The 20,852-nt window shown below is 43.2% G+C and overlaps 1 protein-coding gene across 2 annotated transcripts in view; it reads right to left on the bottom strand.

Annotated features, from left to right (window-relative positions):
* GATB (glutamyl-tRNA amidotransferase subunit B) overlaps positions 1-20,852 on the bottom strand; it is a 78,968-nt gene that overhangs the window by 25,058 nt on the left and 33,058 nt on the right. For both annotated transcript variants that reach the window (XM_074338446.1, XM_019722812.2), the window contains 4 exons: positions 13,088-13,201; positions 10,980-11,064; positions 10,230-10,274; positions 8,087-8,276 (listed from right to left, as the gene is read on the bottom strand). In XM_074338446.1, coding sequence (XP_074194547.1) covers positions 8,087-8,276; positions 10,230-10,274; positions 10,980-11,064; positions 13,088-13,201 — 434 coding nt within the window. The remainder of the gene's footprint in view (positions 1-8,086; positions 8,277-10,229; positions 10,275-10,979; positions 11,065-13,087; positions 13,202-20,852) is intronic.

Here is a 20,852-nt window from a genome sequence, read left to right as displayed (position 1 = left end):
CACACACACACACACACACACACACACACACGACTCATCCAGAGGAGTCTTCAGTGGGGAAAACCAAAAGGTAATCAATTGGTGGTGCGAGGCCACCATAAGAGACACCACTCTCCATGTAAGTACTCGTATATCATGAGGAAGCCAGAATCCTGAACCACCATTGTCACTTTCAAGAATACAGGGATCTGACCTGACATCAAATCATATTACAAGACTATAGTAATCAAAACAGCACGGTACTGGCATAAAAACACATAGATCAATGGAACAGAATCGAGAGCCCAGAAATAAATCCATACTTATATGGTTATTTAATCTACAACAATGGAAGCAAGAATACACATTGGGGTAAAGACAGTCTATTTAATAAATGGTGCTGGGAAACCTGGACAGACACATGCAAAAAAATGAAGCTGGACCACCTCCTTACTCCATATACAAGAATAAATTCAAAATGGATTGAAGACTTAAATGTAAGATTTGAAACCATAAAACTCATAGAAGAAAATATAGGAAGTAAATTTGCAGACATTACCCTTAGTAATATCTTTACTGATATATCCCCTCAGGCAAGGGAAGTAAGAGAAAAAATAAACATATGGCATTACATCAAACTAAAAAGTTTTTTCACAGCAAAGGAAACCATCAATAAAACAAAAAGGCAACCCACTGAATGGGAGAAGATATTTGTCAATGATACATCTGATAAGGGGTTAATATCCAAAATTTATTAAAAACTCATTCAACTCAACACCAAAAAAAAACCAAACAACCCAATTAAAAAATGAGCAGAGGACATGAAGAGACATTTTTCTAAAGAGGACATACAGATGGCAAACAGACATATGAAAAAATGCTCGACCTCACTAATCATTAGAGAAATGCAAATAAAAACCACAATGAGATACCACCTCACCCCAGTCAAAATGGCTAGAATCAATAAATCAACAAACAAGTGCTGGCGAGGATGTGGAGAAAAGGGAACCCTCGTGCACTGCTGGTGGGATTACAGATTGGTGCAGCCACTATGGAAATCAGTATGGAGGTATCTCAAAAAACTGGAAATGGAACTACCTTATAACCCAGCAATTCCACTCTTAAGTAGCCAGAGAAATCCAAAACGCTAATTTGAAAAAATATATACACCCCTATGTTTATTGCAGCACTATTCACAATAGCCAAGATGTGGAAACAACTGAAACGCCCATCGGTAGACAACTAGATTAAGAAACTGTGGTACATTTATACAATAGAGTATTACTCGGCCATAAAAAAGATTGAAATCTTACCATTTGCAACTATATGGATGGACCCAGAGAATATTATGCTAAGTGAAATAAGTCAGACGGAGAAAGACAAATGCCATATGATCTCACTTATATGTGGAATCTAAAGAACTGAATAAATGAGCAAACTAAACAGAAATAGTCTCAGAAACATAAAGGAAAAACTGAGGGTTGGTAGATGGGAGAGGGTTGGGGAAAAGGGAGAAGGTGAGGGGATTAAAAAGCACAATCGGTAACCACAACATTGCCACAGGGATACAAAAAATAGTTGGGGGAATATAATCAATAATGTTGTAAAGATTTTGTAGGGTGTCAGATGGGCACATGTCTTATTAGGGAGACCACCTCATGGACTGTGTAGATGCCTGACCACTGTAGTGCACACCTGAAGCTGAAGCTGAATAATACTTAATGTCAACTATAATTCGATACATATCTAGTCACAGGATGTGGAGTACAGCATAGGGAACAGAGTCAGTGGAACTGTAACAGCTATATACGATGTCAGAGGGGTGGTGGATTGGGGGAGGGGGGTTATCACTTTGTGAGGGGTGTAAGTGTATAACTATTACATTGTTTTGTACACTTAAAACTAAAAAAAAAAGAAGAAAGAAAGAAAAATACAGGAATCTGTAGAATCTCTGAAATTGACCCAGAAAAACCAAGGCTATAGCCTTTAGTCTGTTTCGAGGAACATATAACTAGAGAGATCTACAGTCCTATTTTGGTCTCCACAATTTGCATCCCTGGGTCATGTTCCCAGCAGAGCTTGGGAGTCCCTAAAATCTGAGCAACTCTGGTCCCAACAATTTCACTTGTGTTGTTCCCAGCAAAGCCTAATGTGAAAATGAGTGTACATTCTCTGAGCTGCATTAACTCTACGAGAGTTGTTGAGGAAAACCAATTTGAGAATAAGACTTGCTCTTGGATAATCCAAATCCAAATAACTCAGGTAATAAAAGTTGACAGCAGACAGGCATAATTAGATGACTCTATCTGCAAGAATGGGGCACAAAAAGCATGCTGTCTGGAAACAATTCTGATTATAATCACATTTCAATGTCCTTAAAAACACCGTCGTCCGATGGGTCCAACATGGAAGGAACCAGCCTTCTGTTAACTGTCCTCAAAAGGAAATGATTGTACAAACAGGAAATCAGGTTTCAGAATGGGTTAGGGGCGGAGCCCGAGAGTCCCCAAGGCTGGACACCCGGGACCTTTTAATCTTTCCTGCACTTTTACCCCAGTGGGCAGGTCCCTGAGGGGCTCTGGGCCCAAAGAGTCTTCATCTCTGAAGGGCCTTTTTCACTTACATCTGAAATATATGAACTGTTGGTTTTACAGGAGTAGAGTTAAAAGATGCATTTTTTTAATTCAATTTTACCAGAACAAAATATTGGCTATTTTTCCAGTGTACAGGCTAACATCCTTAAGCTGGCAAGCACTGGGTGTAATATTATAAAACGAAGAATAAAATCTCTTTCAAAAGTGGCATGGAGCTGAGCTATGGTGAGTGCCGATGTTGACTAAATAGATTTTCCTTCGGTAGTAGTTAGAGGGTGAGTACTTCGCTCCTCAGTCAGTCAGGGCAGTCTAAAACCAGTCAATATGGTTTCAGATGCTTTTCCAAACTATTAGCTTTAGAGCAGTGCTGCCAACGGGATATACAGATATTTATCAAGGGAAATTATTTTATAGACAATTCATCCAGAAAGAAAACCAGGCCATTTCAAGCTTAATAAAGACTCAAAGCAAATCTCTTGGAAAAAAAAATCCATTTAACAACCATAGTCATGATATTGTTTCTGTTTCCTTTGTCCCTGGGAGACACCTTAACCTTTTCTATGATGTCAGAAACAAAGGATTATGACTTTAAATGGTGAATAACCAGCTGGGGGAAATGAAGTTGTTTAAAGACGACTACACATCTTGAAGTTGCAGACAAAGACAGACAGAAAAAATGGCAGCACAGGTCACGGATCTGGACGGTGACTACCACGTCCTTCTAGAGCCTCCCTGGGGCCACGCCGGACTTTTCTTAACATTCTGCCTTGCCTGGCTCTCGGTGTGTGCAGCATTTTCTTGGGGGGTCTGCTTGGCTGTATTTAGACATTTTTTGTTTAGATGCAGTGAAGATTCTGCTATCATCTCTGGGGTATGCAGCTCACCCCCTTCTCTAATCTGGGGACAGGAACAGCTGCAGCGGACTCCGCAGAGCCCTCTCAGCTCCTACGTGGCAGAGGCGCCATCTGGAATCAAGGGTATCTGTCTCTTAGTCAGTGTTTTAAGCCACGCCCCCGAGGTAGGGCTACCTCGGAGGGTGAAAAGCAACACAGAAAAGATCAAGTTCTTACACTGGACATCAGCGCAGGGCACACGGCGAGTACAGCAGGCCCTCAAGAAACGCGAAGTGGGGGAAGCTATACCATTCCTCCACTGGACCTCCCGTGCCAGATGAGACTGAAATCTTCCTGCCTACTGACTTCACACATGGCCCGTCACCCTGTGACCTCATATCTGTTCCTTACCAGGTGCCTACCACGTGCCAAGTGGCACGACGTGAGGCACCAGGATCTTCCCACAAACCCCACACATTCTGCCCTATGTGGAGACCCATCTCAGTAATTCAGTCTGAAGCAGCCAAGTACCCAAGGCATAAGCTTAAGAAACAAAATAAATAAAGGTGCAGAGGAGAGCTTACACTTCTTTTCTCGGACTTATATTTTCTACTTGGAAAATGGACATCATTTCTGTTTTTCTTTGGCATTGACTGATTTTCACTAAATTTAGTGGACAGCACTTTCCGTTTATTTATAAGGCAGCCTGGCATCTTAAAAACCAAGAAGGGTGGTCAGAAGTTTTAAATGAACTGACGTTCTGTGGCTCTGCTTCACAAAGCATTGGTGGGACTCGTAAGGCAGTAATTAATGTTAACAAAAGTGAAAACTGCACTTTCTCCATTAAGGAATCCAAGACAGCAAAGTAGTGTGGGAATGAAGACCCGGCCCGGAAGTCAGCCTGGTGTGACCCTGGCTGCCCCTCAGGCTTCGGGAGGTCCCTTACTTAACGCCCTGTACTCAACTGCAGAGGTTGTCCCCTCACTTGTAAAACGGGTAGAACAACATGCGCATGTGCCTCAGAAGGTGGTTGGGGACAGATTACACTGCAGAGCAGGCTGTGAGTGGGCGGCCTCTTTCTGTGCTGCTTAAGCAGCAGAGAACTACCACTTGTTTGCATTCACTGAGTCAGGTGAGGCCGAGTTTAGGAAGCGATGCCCCCAGAGACATCACTCTGGGATCGTTTGCTAAGAAAAATGCACATGCACATAATCTCGATCATTCTAATAATTCCTCTTGGATGCACTGACTCAGAGAAGGACTTGGAACGCCACTAGAATCTCTCATGTTTCTAATACCTGGATCTCAGCTTCCACGTTGCTATTCTTTAATCCTTACAAATGAGGTGAGACGTCAAGGCAATCTGACATAATAGAGAGAAGCAAGGCTGGCTAACTAGGTTGAAGTTTCAGGTGGGGCAAGACACTTTTTGAGCGGCGGGAGGAAGAAAACAGTAATACAGGTTTCTGTTGGGAGGGGATTAGCAGGAGGGTTTAAGAGAGAAACTCAGAATGTAGATTGGATTGAATGTCCAAATGAAACCAGTTTGGAAGATGAGTCAGAGAGACCACCTGACTGGCATCTGGTTGGGGTATGGGGTGTCGCTGAAGTGGCAATCCAGGTCTTTTCACCCAGCGTTCAGTGACACAGGCATCATTCCACAATTTGCTCAGTGTCAAAAGGGTGGTTTATGTGTGTGACCTTTGGAAACAGGGATGCTTTTATCAGGAACACTACTTCTCCCGGACTTTCCTGAGTACTGGTCATAGAAATGCCATGCACGCGCTCATCCATCCTTCGGTCACTGAACAAATATTCACTGAGTGCCTACTATGTGCCCGACATCATGGTGAATGCTAAGATATAACACTAGCGCTCTCTGTAAATAACCAGCATAACTTAACAGTAAGTAATTCAGTGCTTACCACACAATAAAACAAGACAAACTAAAGACTCGAGTTAAATTCTGAAGTTACCACTTGTGGGTCAGGCATGTGTGTGGGGTGGGTATGTGCTGATGCTTAATTTAATAAGCAATGAAAGGCACAGAGCATGGAGCTGACGCTCTGCGAAGCACACCTCCACCACTGCTATTTATTTAATGAATACTCCTGGGCACGCTTTAAATTGAAAGATGGTTCATTAGACTTGTGCATCTGCCCTTCTCAGCAATCTGTTGTGTTTCTGATGAAGGCAGGAAAAAATACGAACATATTTTCGGGTATGTTATGAGTAACTCAGCTTCCAATGATGACACAGTCATAAAGAGCTCAGGACGCCTAATTTCAGGAAAACAATTTGTCTGAATCATTCTCTTTCCATTCCTAGCGAGTTCTCTTCTCACTCATCTTGGATATTTCAAGCACTAGCCCTCAAAACAACAAAAACAAACCAATCACCTAATTCATTATCTTCAGGCTACAAAAATAGGCATATTTATAAGGTATCAAAACATGAGTCCCTTCAAAAATGGCTCAAAAATTACCTTCTTCTTGATGTTTCCCCCTTGGCCTAATCACGGCAATCACGACCTCCTCTGGGCCCCCCTCCTGCATTTTACATTCATCTACTGCAATCTGCCCCAGGGCTGGTCAGCTGTGGTGTCTGTTGTGTGTGTATATAAATTAGCTCTTTGAAAGCAAAGAAAACATCTCTTTTTAAAACAAAAAAACAAAACTTTGTCTCTGTCTCAGTACATACTACATAGGAGATGCTAATAAAAGTATTGAACTGAATAGACCGAAGGTAGGTTTCCTAAGGGGGAAACATAAACTCACTCATTTGCCACTCCTCAGCAAACATTTATTCAAGGCCTCTCGGTTCTGGCACTGTCAGGACAGGTGAGTGGAGCCTGGGACACAAACACAAACATGCAAATGTCCCTGCCCTCAGAGAACTTACGTGCAGCAGGTAAGAGAGGCAGATGCTCCGCCCACCACATGCTTGTCATCAGAGGCTGAGTGTGACAGTCCTACAGGGATGCTCTCTGAAGGGAATATCTACTTTCAGACAGTGCCTCGAAGAGAAAAAGCCATATTCTTGAGAGGAGATTCAGAAAGTTCCTTTCACGTATCTTAAGAAAGCTGATACACAAAAGAACTTAATATTCTATTTGGTGCATACTTCTCGGAAATCACAGTCTTGGGCAAAGAAATAGCCAAGAAACCCGGGTTCATCATCCACCACCTGCAACAGTGGCCTTTGTCCAGCTGGAAGAATGCCAAGTGGAGAGAGGCAGCTGACGCCTTTTGGCTGGGTGGCCTTGGTCCCTGTCCTCCTCTGCCCCGGAGAATCCGGCGGCTATGTCACAAAACGCAGGACTGGAATTTAGCACTTAGTATTTATTCTGGAATTTATGTCAAGTGGGCTGGAAATTCAAGTGATCAAGATGGCAGGGAAGATGTGTAAGACCTAAGCTTGGTTTCGTTATATCAACGTAGGAAAAACACTGGTTCAAAGGTGTTCTGTGCGAGACGCTGACTGACTGACAAATACAGCCCCAGTTCTGGCTGTCAGCACGGCCGCGGTGCTCACTGTGCCGAGGAACGGGAAGAGGATGAAACGGTCCTTGCCTTCAAGGAGCTGAACAAGATACACTGATGAGTAATTAAAATACAGAGATGTAAGTGTCACAGAGGTAGGAATAAGCTATGCCGGCAGCCCATAGGAGACAGTGAACAACTCTGCCTAAAGTATGAGGAAATAACCGATCGTGCCTACTCATTCTTGGTAGGAAAGGGGGACTTTTCACATGTGACTCTCTGCATCCTTCTCAAATTAGCTGATTTATAGACGATAAAGAGAAAAATCATTCGTTCAACAAGCATTCGATTGCCTACCTTGTACCAGAGAAGGCTGGGTTGCTGTCATTGGCCTGTATAAATTTACATATAAACTTATATATCCTAATACCCTCATGTAGTCATTGTTGGTCAATTAAAATGCAAAACTCCAGTTTCTATAGATTCTGCTGCTACAAAAAATCAGTGTGGCGATACCTAGTCCCTGAAGGATGGAGCACCAAAACATTCTACTTCCTCGCCAACAGACAAGGAGCAGACAACTGTGACAAAACGCTCCACTCGCTGACGCCGGATCACTGTAATGTTACCATGACAAAGAGAGCTGCAAAGCCCCCAGCAGCTCTGAGAAGGATGGAAAAATCCCTGTGCAGATCTCATGGTGTCAGATTCTCTAATGCTCCCTTCAGATGCATCCTCAAGCCTAACAGGGCTGACACTTTGGGTCACTGTGCAGTATTTTGTGTGGAATAAATATTTTCTTCCACAATTAGTAAAACAATTGGCTGGCTTTTGAGAACCTAACTTCCTGCCAGACCCTGTCATGGTTCAATACTGCTAGAAACCCTATACATGGATTTTCTTTTGTCCTGCAGACACGTGGGAAAACGCTCATCCATAACATTTAGACCGTCTTCAAGAAGCCTCCACAAAGGCTGTGAGCAGCCATTCATTTCTACACAGAAGAAATGAGATTCTGCTTCTGGTTTTATGAGGACCATTTACCAATAAGGGTGGTGAGCGAAGTTTATCACAACTTGTTCTTTTCAGAAGCACCTATCGTACAACTGAGGCAATCTGCCCCCTCCACGCAGAGCCCACTGTACAGCGGTACCTCAGCTGCTGAACTGGGTTTCCTGAGCCTCCAATCAATGCCTACCAGTAAGGTGAGGCTGTGTTCCGGCAGCATCCCATACTGCTGAATGAGCTTGTCCCGGGTCACGCTGGGGAGCTCAGGGAGCCGCTCCCGGATCTGGTCAATATTGATCACTTGCTGTGGGTCTGCGCCGGCTGGCAGGGATGCTGAATCGTAGAGCAGCAGGGGAGGCAGGTTGGGTTCAGGAATAAACCTAGGCAGAAAGGAGACAGGGCCTGATTCTGAAGTATTTGGTTTACTAAGAAAGAAAGCTTATCATCGATATAAAAGCTTCTGTGTTTAGAAGCCATGTTACTTGCAATCATTTTCTAATGTCTTACAATATCAACTCCCTCTGTTTCCTAGGAACTAGTGTTTGCTCAAGTGTAAACCACAGCTCTAAACACCAACCTGCCGCTCTCCAAGCTTACGAAGCAGCGACGAGTGAAAAAGGCACAACACAGGGCTCATGCCACACGGTGATGTATAACTGTGGATAAAGGTTTTATTCATAAAGATACAGGCTGGAAAAAATAGGGCCAAACGAGAACCATTTACTTATTAGGGAAGAAGATGACTTCCCCCCATTTTTTTATTTCCACTATTTTTAGCAATATTTGTGTAATAAATGAAAAGTCAAAAAATAAGAAAAACATTCTTTCTTGAGAAGTGGAAGAAAGGAATGGATTTTGCCTAAGTAAAATGTAGAAGCTAGTGGGGGAGGGAGGGGTTGGGATGAACAGGTGGGGCACAGGGACATTCAGGGCAGGGAAACTATTCTATGACACTGTAATGGTGGATACGTGTCCTTATACGTTTGTCAAAGCCCATAGAATGTACAACATAAAAAGTGAACCCTAATGTAAACTCTGAACTTTAGTTAATAATACATCAATTCCAGTTAATCAATTATAACAAACGTACCACACTATACACTAATGCAAGAGGTTATGAAGGGGAACAGACAAGGGGAGTATAGGGTATGTACCAAGGAACATACGGGAACTCTGTAATTCCCACTCGATTCGGCTGTAAACCTCAAGCTGCTCTAAAAAATACAACTAATTTTCTTTTAATGTGGACGCTGTAGCACTGCATACAACCTTGTGAAACAAAGATGCCCTTTCCTCTGTTTTATTCTAGCATCTATTGTTTTCTCTCTTTCTACTTGTCAAAGGGCTTATGTAGAAGCAGGATAACGCAGAACAAATGGTGGCACCGAGGTAATAGATTAGAAGTGTAAGCAACATGTCACCTTGACACCCAGTCTGTGCTATGAATCAGTCTGACTTCCGAAGGTGAGCAGAACCAAAGGGAGGCTCCCTGAATTCGTCTCCTAATCCAAGGGATTGAGCTGAAGCCACTTACCGCGCTTGGTAAGAAAGCAGCAGAAACAGAGTAGGGGGCCACCCTGGAGGACAAAGAAGTTCTTGGGAAGGACAGATTGGACCTAGAAGGTCAAAGTGATTAAAACAACCTCAACTTAGACACCATGAGAGGAGTCACTGAGGTGGAGTTCATTCTAAGGGTTTATGAGCTGCTTCTTTCCCACCTGGCGATGCTACACTTACACTTTCCTGCACTGTGCAAAGGAAAGGTGGGCTAATCTCAACAACTTTGACGCATACAACTTCCTTCTTTGGGATCTGCTACACTCAGTGGGGGGAAAAATGAAAGGTTCAATGTATCTTAAGCCTGTCCTTATTTGCTTTACTTCTGGATCTCGTATTAAGTCCAACTTGTTTAACTTATCAGTTAGATAGCATTACCTGAGGTTTGACAAGAAATGCCATAAATATATATCTTTTTTCATTTCTTCTCAAGGAACTTCAGTGTGTTACCAAATATAAGAGTAAGCACATGCTAGGGCCCACCCCCATATGCCATCCTCTAGTTCAACTGTAACAACTCACACAGAGGTCAGTGAGCAAGTGTCTTCCAACAGTTGAATCCATCCAAGAGGGCACCTCAAGGCTACCAAATCAAGAATATATTCTTTCTCTCAGTACATACTAAAATAGGAAGCCTAGATTTTCATCGTGCATCAATAATAACAAAAAGTGGTTCCTAAAAACTATCCAGGATCATTAGCTGTATCTGTAATTAGATTTGAAATATGCCCCTAACCCGAAATACATAATGTTATTTTGATAAGAGAAGTAATCACCTGTAGTCTTGTTTTCCTTCTTTGTCTCTCATTGGCACAGTGCACCTATGACAGTTAAATGAAAAAACATTAAACACTGCATGCGACACTGGCTAGCACACACGCAGAGAGGAGATTCCCTACCAATAAGAGACACGGGCAAATTCAAGCTTTCCATTCTTCCTTGGGAGACACTTTATGACTACATTAAAAAAACATTAAAAAAAAGAGAAATATTCAGAATGGTAACTTAAAAAAAAAAAAAGAAATTGCTTTAATGTTTCCAGCTTTTAACCAGCTTTAACCCTAGGCTTTTGAGCTTTGTTCAATCTTCTGCTAATAGCATAAAATCCTTAAAATTCTGAGTTAAGAAATTTGAGTCAGAGGTATCTAAACAAAAAAAGGTAAGGTACCTCTTTGACCAGCTGTAAACTTTCTCCTACCTCTAGCTTAAATTGGTAGAGCTTCAGTCTGATGGAATTTAACGAAGTAAAAATACTTGCCACAAAGCAGGTAACCTGGAAACGAGGGAAGGGCCAGGACCTAAAACTAAAGCACTAGGTATATGTCTGGTTAAGTTGAAACCTATTACCAGCCCTACAGGGTGTATTATATCCTTGTAGGGTACAGTGTTTTCCTAATTTTACTAGTGAGAAAACTGAAGTACAGAGAAGCTAAGTACCTTCTTTGAGGTCACATGGCTGGTCTGTGGAGAGCCGAGACTAGAGCCCCACCCAGCTGGACACAAGACACTTGTCAATGCAAACTCACCCCAGCTTGTAATCGAACGAGCGAGTTTCATTCAGAATTTCACCTCCATTCTCAAGTTCATTGATTTGCCTCTGAATTTCATAGTCTAAGAAAAACAAAGTAATTTAGTATCATATGTTTTATTCCTTTCATCTAGTCAAGCAATAGAAATCTTTTTCAATCTTTAAGTAAAAAAAAATAATCAAGAGAGTTGTTTATAATAGTTCTTCCCTATACAGTGCTCCCTGCTTATCCACGGTTTCACTTTCTGTGGTTTCACTTATCTGCATTCAACCATGGTCTGAAAATATTCAATTTCCCCAACCGTAGACATTGACACTGTCTGCTCCTGACATTCAACCACTGACATTATCAAGGCTTGATGATCCGGCATCACCCAAAGCGGATGATCCCCCTTCTGACAGTATCGACAGAGGGTCATAGCAGCCGATGCCACATCACAATGCTTCCTTCATTCACTTCACTTCATTTCAACACCTAGGCGTTTTATTATCTCACATCATCCCAAGAAGAAGAAGGGGGAGTACAGTACAGTAAGATTTCTGAGAGAGAGAGACACCACAACTACATAACTTTTATTACAGTATATTGTTATAATTATTCTATTGTATTATTAGTTATTGCTGTTAATCTCTTACTAGGCCTAATTTATAAATTAAACTTTATCGTAAGTATGCATATTTAGGAAAAAACAGTATCTATAGGGTTCGGTACTATCTATAGTTTCAGGCATCCATAGGAGGTCATGGAACACATCCCCCACTGGATAAAGGGGGCTATTGTATACTGCATTTTCTTCTTGCTGCCATCATAGAATAATGGTGCTGGAAAGGGTCTGTTAGGAAGCTCCGTGCCCTCCCTTGTTGAGAGAACCTGGGTTCAGAGAGACTAAGTGACCCAGTACAGATTACACAGCTCGGCAGAAGGGCTGCGACCACTGCCCAGGCTGAGTGACACCAGATCTAGGACTGCTGCCTGCCAAGAGGGCTTATCCTGGGATCCATGGATGGGTTCCAAGGGGTATCATTTTGGTACCCCTAAATGTGGGTGTGTATACATGTACATTTTTTGGAGAAAGGTCCAGAATTTTGATTGCATTTTCAAAGGGATCTATGACCCCATATGATTAAGACCCACTGCTTTATGCAGTGCTCCTTCATCATCAAACAAGGCAGGCTGTGGTAATCAAAACGATTGCTAAGCTTCTTTATGGAAACAGCTTTGGCCTCCCCCTTAACTCCCCACCCCGCCATGACCCTCCTGCCCTCGCCCAAATCCTGACCCCTTTATCTCAGTTGCTAAGAGGCAGCAACACCAAACGTGTCAGTGCTTGCTTATCATCTCTCCCACTCCAGTGCTCTCTGACTGATATGAGATGACGGCTAAAAGATCCAATGTCTTCACTGAGGCTGGTCGATCATTTCAGGTTTAGCATAATAGCAAGCTTTTAAACAAGACTAGAAAATCTTTTCTGTACTGTTTCTAGTACTTTTCCTGAGAAGACCTAAGACTCTACTGAAGTGTGGCTATAACAATACAGTCAGCTATCGTGTTCTCTGTGCACTTTAAACTCCAGCCCCCTCTCTACCTTCTCTCTACCTTGCAAGATACCTTTGGTTCTAAAAACATATTTTTATTCTTCTGAAATGTCTCCCCTCAGATTCGCAGTCTTCACCCTTCTATGGGACCGCCCCAGACGTTTATCTTGCTCAACTGTTCTATTTTAATTATCACTATACATTTGTCAACACTGGGATACCCACAGCCTGTCCTGCAATAAGATCAACGTGACTACATAGGCACATGCAGTCTATTAGAAAAAATACTACAAAGCAGAAAAACACATTGATCGATTAAATTATGGCCAATCTAGAATGAACAAATACAATTTTGTAAACTCAGGCTCAGACCCTGTTTCCGGTGAGCTGCCAGCTTCCGCAGCCACGTGAGTGAGCTGAGGCAGGACCAGCAGAAACCCACCTGATCCATACAGAACTGTGAAAACGGAAATGGTTACTACACAAGTCACTAAGGCTTGGGGTGGCTTGTTACACAGCAGTAGATAACTGACACAAAGAGGAGCATTAGGACTGAGAGCTGACACTTACCTATTGCTTTGGCCAAGAACCTGGCACTGTTGAGATTCTTCACTTCAGTTCGAACTCCCAAAGGCTCTCCAGGGTGATGCACAGATATATTGGCGTCCACTCTCAACTGACCGTCTGGAAGGAGAAAAAAGACAATTCTTTAGAAATTCTCTGAGTCAACATGGTGTTTTTAAGGAGAGAGTGTGTTCCGGCAAGCAATATCTAAGTCTACTTACTGTTTGGTTACAGCAACCTAACTTTACAGAAGGTTCAGTTGGTCCTGAAATATATGGTTAGTACTTGTGTCCACTTAAGAGGATTCTAGTCCTGAGGCATCTGAGATAGAGGGAGGGTAGGGTGGACCGGTGTGTGTGTGTTTGCGTGCACTTGTGCACACACAGAAGAGAGGAGAAATTCTGGATATACCAGCTGGAGAAATCTCATTTTCTTTGTGTCAAATAAGAAAACAACACTGTTAAAATGGAGACTGACTCTGCAGTTTTATTCTTAAGTTTTTTCATAGTGTTGGAGCTGGGTTGGTAGGAAGGCCTCAGAAATGACTACCTGAAAACCCTACACTGTTCTCCAAAGGAATGTGGATTTCCAACAATGATTCCAGAAGATTTATGAAAGAGCCCTTGAGAAATTACAGCTCAAGGGCAAGAGCCAGAAACCTGGGCATTCCCCTTCTCCTTCTGCAGGCACTGTAGTAATCTCTTCCTTCCTTAGACATGACTCGGAACCCTTCCTGATGGCTGTAAGGATTTGCTGCAGCGGACAGAGCTGTGATGAAGGGGAGACTGTGGTGGGACTCAGGGAGCCGTCCCCATCCCGGGAGGACCTCCTCTGACCCAGACGTCCCTTCAGATTAAGAGCAATAACCCCTAAAGAGGCAGGTGGCTTGTGGACAGGACTAAGAGGCTCTTGAGGAGGAGAGAGAAGCAAAATCCCAAAGCAGATAGGGAGATGAAGAAATACTCACACTCTACAGCCTACCAAGTAAAGCTCAAATTCTCTCTTCTCCAATTTCATTTATAATACTTAAAATAGGACAGAATGAGAAGACAAAATGCTGAATTTTATTTTCCTAGGCAGGTTTTTAAATTAAAAAAAAAAAAAATCTGCCAAACCTAATGTTCTGATAGGCTGAATAAAGAAATTCATTTTCCCAGATTCCACGGCAAAAGCATATTAAAATAATACAATGGTATAAATCCAATGCCAAGAAAGGAGACCCCTGGAACTGGACTGTCATCCCCCAGTGCTGAGCTGAGGGGCTCCATCCCCAAGCTCAAGACCAATGGCCAGACGCCACTTGCCCTGCCCTCCACACATTCCCTGTGGAAAAGGGAAGCGCTCACCCATTCGGCGGCAACTGCAGCTCCACCTACGCTGACAGGCAGAGAAAAGGTGCCTTTCAGCTCAGAAATTACTCTACGTCTCTAGCCTGGACATCTCAATACTTTTACAAAATCCCGTAGTCCCTTTGGGACAACTTGTGCTCACAGGAATTGCAAGGAGTCCCAACTATTCCCGACATCATCAGACTCTCGGTCCAGGAACCCTGACATCATCTTCCGCTTCTGTGTTCTTTGCCCTTTATCTAAACTAACAACTAGATCCTAGTAGTTCTTCCCTCCAAATGTACCTCACATCTTGTCACTTCCTCTCCATTGCTACTGCTGCCACCCTTGCCCGAGAACTTAGAACTTCAGGCCCAGGTTACAGAATCACATCGTGACTTTTAACCCAGCAACGCCTTCTTCTCCAGTCACCCATGAGGTGGCTCTGACTTACATCCTGCCCCAGAGTGGTTGTCACCACTACCATTGCTCACTCAAGTGGGTAGCCGGCTCCTACTGGCTCATCTCCTCTCCTCTGCTTGATATCCAAGAGCCCTCTTCCGGTCTTGCTAGACACGACGCGCATTTTTCCACGAAGCCTTCCACGAGGAGGCTCTCCTCCAATCAGGGAGCTTTCTCCACACAAGTCCCTGTGTACTCCGCTGGCTCCTGCACATTCTCTTTATCAGTGTCACTGTCCCTTCTTCAGCCTCTGCTCATCTATCAAGGTCCCGCTTAAGTGTTACTACCTTCTCCTAAAAACCCTCATCGATGAGCTAGCCTCCCTGGTGGCTCCTCTGAACTATGAGAATATACACAATCAATACCACAGAATTTAGCACTTGTCTCTGGTTTACTCTGAATTAATCTGATCTTTAAGCCCAGAATGGAAGGCCCTTGAGGACTGGACCCAGATCTTCAATCTTCTCAAGGACATCACTCTTTCGGTCATCTCCTCTCTCCCATGTCAGTCATTAACCTCTCTTTTGCAGCATTACTTCTGATATACACACACACACACACACACACACACACACACACACACATATGCAATAGTATTTCTCATTAAAAAAAAACCATACCAAAAACCTACTACCCTGAACCCAATTCTCTCTCCATCAGTCAGTCATGCAGCAATCATTTCTCTGCTTTCCTTTTCAGCAAATCCTCTCAAACAAGTTTTGTTTGGTGCATATAGTGTCTCTATGATCTCACCTCCCATTTACTCCTAAACCCACTTCAGCTTGGCTTCTGTCCCCACCGCTCAGAAAATACCTTGACAAAGTCACCAACAACCGCCAACTCCAATGGACACAGGACACGTTGTGTCTTCACCTGATGGGATTTCTCAGCAGCATGTGACACACCATGTGACATAACCTTCCTTTTGAAATACCTTCCTCTCTCAGGTGCTGTGAGCTTACACTCTCTTGGTTTCCCCACTACCTCCCTGGACACTCCACTTCCGTTTCATTTGCTGGTACTTTCCTTCCCATCCAAACTCAGGACTGCCTTCTTTATTTATACTCTCTATAGGGTACGTATGTGGTTTAAATACCATCTGTGTGCTGATAACTTCTAAATTTCTCTCTTCAGCCCAGACCTGGCTCCACAGTGACTTCCAATGTCTACGTGACATCTCCACTTGAGGTCTCACAGGCATTTCAACTTCTGCAAGTAAATCCTGACTTCACCCTCCACAAAGTCCTCCTCCTCCTCCTCACAACTGCAGTAAGTAGCAACCACCACCCAGCTCTGCAGGCTTCGTTGACGTCACCCTTGCTGTCTTCCTGCCGCCAGCCTTCCACAGCAGCCTGTTAACAAATCCTGTTATTTCTAAACACCATCCTGAATCCACCAGTCTTGATATCGCCACCTTCACTGACACCAGGCCTATCCACAACCGCGTCATCTTCCCTCTGAAGGGTCGCAAAAGCTTCTTAACTAGTCACCTTGCTTCATCTCTTACCCTTCGGAATCCACATTCCACCAAGCAGCCAGGGTGGTTTTCTAAAACATTAAACAGACTATGTCATCCCCTCGCTTAAAAGCCTTCTGATGGTTTCCCACTGCACTTGGAAGGAAACCCAAGCTGCTCACCACGATCGGTAAGCCACCCCTCGCCTACCTACTCGGTCTTACCCGACGCCACATCCCCCTGCCCCTGAAGCTTTCCCCGCGGTGGCCTTCGGTTACCTGTGTTAAACTCCACATATATCGTAAGCTTTCTCTCATCTCAGGGACATTGCCTTAGCTGGACTTTGCCAGAATGCTCGTCCCTTAGCGCCATGCTGACTGGGCCTGGGTTATTCTTCAGGTCTCAAATAAATAAATGGTGCCTCTTCTGAGAGGCCTTCACCTTCCAATGTTATTCTTTATCATAGCACCCTATTTCCTTAATGCACTTATCATTATAATTGTTTTATTTGTTAATGTATTTTCCTCTCTCATGAACATAAGCTCTAGGTAGTAGAAACCATGTGTTTTTGTTGTACTTTTTTTGTTTTTTGTTTTTTCATTGTTATATTCAGAACGGAGAGCTGGGTTTGGCACATTGGTAATTGTTCAATAAGTCAACACCTTGTAGAATGAGCCAAAAGTCTGGTATTTTCCTGAGCAGTGAGTAAGCAGACTGGTTACTGCCTCACTGTAGGTTCCTGATAAGACCTAAAGTTCTCTCTGAATAGGACTATCTACAGCTGGAATCATCTAAAAGGCCCATTCAGCTCAAAAGAAAACTTCCAAAGTATGCTAAGCGCTACTCGCTACTCGACCCAATCTCAATACTTGACAGGCAACTTTGTTGGAACTCAGGGAACCCTGAATCAGACCTCACTTGCTTTTAAAAAGGAAACATCTTTCACAATTTAGAAGTCCAATTTGGAAAAGGAATAAAAGCATGAATTTCAGTCTCTCCCAGAGAAAACCACACTACATAAATGTCTGAGAGGAATCATTTAGTATCCTGCAGTGTTAAAAGAGAGGTCCCTAGCCTGGATTGAAATACAGTATCAAACAGTAACAAAAGACATTCTACTCGGTGAAGACAAAATACCTTTTAAACAAATTAAGCTAAATTGCCTCAAATGCACAAAAGCCTTACCAAGTCAGGTTGGCCTCACCGCATTCTGCAACACTGAGGGAAAGCCTTCATTCACACATCATGGGAATGTTATCAAGCTCAATTCCTACCCTCTAGAAGCAGAGATTTGTAACAGCAAAGCTAAGAAACTATACCACTGTGCACAGTGATATGGTGTGGTAAGATATTTTTTTCTTAAACACATTCACACATCAGAAATATAACATCAGGACAGAAAACTGCTTCGGTAAACAGCAGGCGCCTGAGGATTTAGTGAGAAGGTCTGTTAAGCTATCTCATCCTGATCACTGCCTCCTCTCCAGAACTTAAATAACAAGAAGTGACAGAGACAAAAAAAAAAAAAAAAGGACCACATTTTTTATCGAATGTATTTCACAAAGCATCTTCATCCAAAACGAATGATGATTCTGTAAAAGTACTACTACTTATCATTAAAAATACCTAAGATTTACTGAGCAGGGGCTGTTTGTCAGGACCTGTGGTAAATTTTACATACATTATCACATTTGTTCCCTACAATACAGCTTTCATGACAAAGCCACTTGTGCATTCTTTAGGTATTTCAAACTTAACATATTTAAAATGGAATTTCAGATTTCCTCCCACAAAGCCTTTCCTCTCCCAATCTTCCCTGTCTTGGTAAACGGGACGCCATCCAGCTGCCCCAACTCTATTCGAAGACTTGGATGACTGACTTCCTTTCCTCTTTGGTTTCTTCTTCTCTCTTTCCATACACAATTATTTGGGGACCAGTAAGTGTGCAAAGCGAGGCTCAGAGAAATCAAACACCTTGCCCAGGTTCCTACAGCTACAAGTGGTGGGACAGGATTCCAACCCCCGAGTGGGACCACGGTTCCCTCCACACTCACGCTCTGCTATACTATCTCTCCAAGTTGTTTCTATGGCCGTTATGACACTAACGTGGCTGCCACTAGGAAGCAATGTGACACGGTGCCTAAAGAAAGGGCTCCTGGAGTCAGACACACCTGGGCTCAAAGCCCAGCGTAGTTGCTTATGAGCTTTGGGCAAATAACCCAACTTCCCTATGTCTCAGTCTGCTCACCTGAACAACAGGCAAGCATAATAATACCTGTCTCTGAAATGTCCTAAAGTTTAAATGAGATGAAAAATTAATTTAAAAAAATGCTTTGTGAACTGATGACACACGCTCAATGCTCAAAGTAGCAGTATTATTACCATGGCAATATTTAGTTTGTCTACATCAGTACACGTCCAAATCAACAGACTGCTTTGAGGATCTCCACAGTGGCAGATATCCACTGAGAAGAAAAAGAATTGGGAACCCAGGCGGAGCTGGTCTCTATGCTCATGAGCAAAACTATCAGCAACTCATTGAATGACAGCCCAGAGGAATTGAAGAGTCATGCAGGAGGCACGCTGGGGGTCCCCAGTCTCCCCTAGGGAGACCCTCAGTTCCCAGGTTACAGTCCTATGGCAATGGGACAGAAGCAGGCGCAAATGGGTCAGGGCTGATTAAATGCTAACGGCACAAAAAGCCGGACCCCTGCAGACACTGGGCAGCACCCCCCACCCCCGCCCCCACAGCCATTCTGCTGCTGTGCTAGGGGCCAAGCTGTTGGATTTGTATTTAAAAGCAACAAAAAGTGTCACAACAAGTGCAATTTAATGAACCCTCCCAGATGTCACTGAACTGATGAATCCTTGCTGTTATGGTTTATCTCTTGGCAAGGACCCAGATGGGGCTATTTCTCAGCTAACAGGTGGCCTGTTTATTATTCCATAGGTTTGGTAGAAATCACAGTTGATTTGAAGAAGAATGGAATAATAAAAACTTTTTTAAAGCAATAGAGAATCAACACTTCGTGCATAAATGGATAACCATCCAACCTGCCCATATTTATGTTCTGTGGGTGAAAAAAGCAGCATGAGCCATAAATCTAAAATGAAGAATTTTCTTACTCTGAAACAGCCTCATTTCTATAAAGCAAACTTGTAGGCAGCTACCTTTATGCCACTCAAACTCATGCGGCTATTTTTCCGGTCTTTAGCTTAAAGGAGACAGCAAATTGGCAAGTTCTGTTTTCAAACTCAACTTGTACCTGGGCTCCGATGTAACAATTTGTTGCTTGTAAGATGTCCTAGGTGACAAACATAGCATTACAAATTCAGACGTCCCTCTGTAGCATGCAAATGTATGATGCGACATAAAAAGGTGGGCAAACACTATTACAAACTGGCAGGAAGATGAATCATGATCACCAATGGCACTTATTGGTAACCACTGTGACCACTAGCGATGGTTAATTTTATGTGCCAACACGACCGGGCCATGGGGTGCCCACATATTTGGTTAAACATTATTCTGAGTCTGTCTGTGAGGGTGCTTCCGGGTGAGATGAACATTTGAATCCATAGACTGAGTAAAGCAGACTGCCTTTCCCACTGTGGATGGGCCTCATTCCATCCATGGAGGCCTGAAGAGAACAAAAGGCAGGATAGAGGGTAATCTGCTCTCTCTGCCTGGCTGCCTCCGAGCTGGGGTATTGTCTTTTCCTGCCTTTGGGTTTGGGCTCAGACTGGAACTCATACCATGGGCTCCTTGTTCTCAAGCCTTCACATCTGAACTGGAACTCTCCTATCAGCTCACCTGCAACAGCTCTCCTGCAGCTTCCCCACTGCAGACCTTGGAATTTCTCATCCTCATAGTCAATGAGCTAGTTCTTTACAGTAAATCTCAATATGTGTCTATATACATACATGTCTCTCTGTCTCTCTGTCTCTCTCTCTCTCTCAGTTCTGTTTCTCTGGAGGACCCTGACTAATACACCACTGTACTGAGCTACGGATTGACAAACGTAGCTGCAGAATCTGTATCTTTCCTCCACATTGGCAGAGAATGCTCTGGCAGAAGTTTTTTTGAAAAGCCCCTGGGAACAGAAAACAAGGGAAAACCGTGGGAGAGACTAGATTTTGGGACTTCAGGGCCAGCAAAGCAGCATTAGGAGGGCGCCAAGGGAGAAAGCCAGGAAGGAACTGAGTTTGACCAACACTTGTCATCTTTATGTCCAATTTGCAAATACGCACTTAGAATGTACAGTTTGCTTGGTCCCAAGGGTACACGTGGTTTCTTTGTTTATTTTAATTTCCTACTATATTTCTACTGAGGATTTTACCTCAAAGTTAAAGCTTTGTGAAATCATAACCTCGGCTCATAGTTTATGTAATTGGGCTTTCGGTGTACATGGATGAAAATTCTACAAAAAAAGGAAAAGAAGCAAAGGAAAAGGATCAGCCAACAAAGTGCCACCCACGTAGCACTGACAGACTAAGAATTATTCTGATAAACACAGTGTCTTCT

Source organism: Rhinolophus sinicus, linkage group LG07 (assembly GCF_036562045.2).
Source record: "Rhinolophus sinicus isolate RSC01 linkage group LG07, ASM3656204v1, whole genome shotgun sequence".
NCBI classification, from domain to species: Eukaryota; Metazoa; Chordata; class Mammalia; order Chiroptera; family Rhinolophidae; genus Rhinolophus; species Rhinolophus sinicus.
Note: the sequence above shows the minus strand (reverse complement) of the source record. Positions and strands in the feature narration are given on the sequence as shown.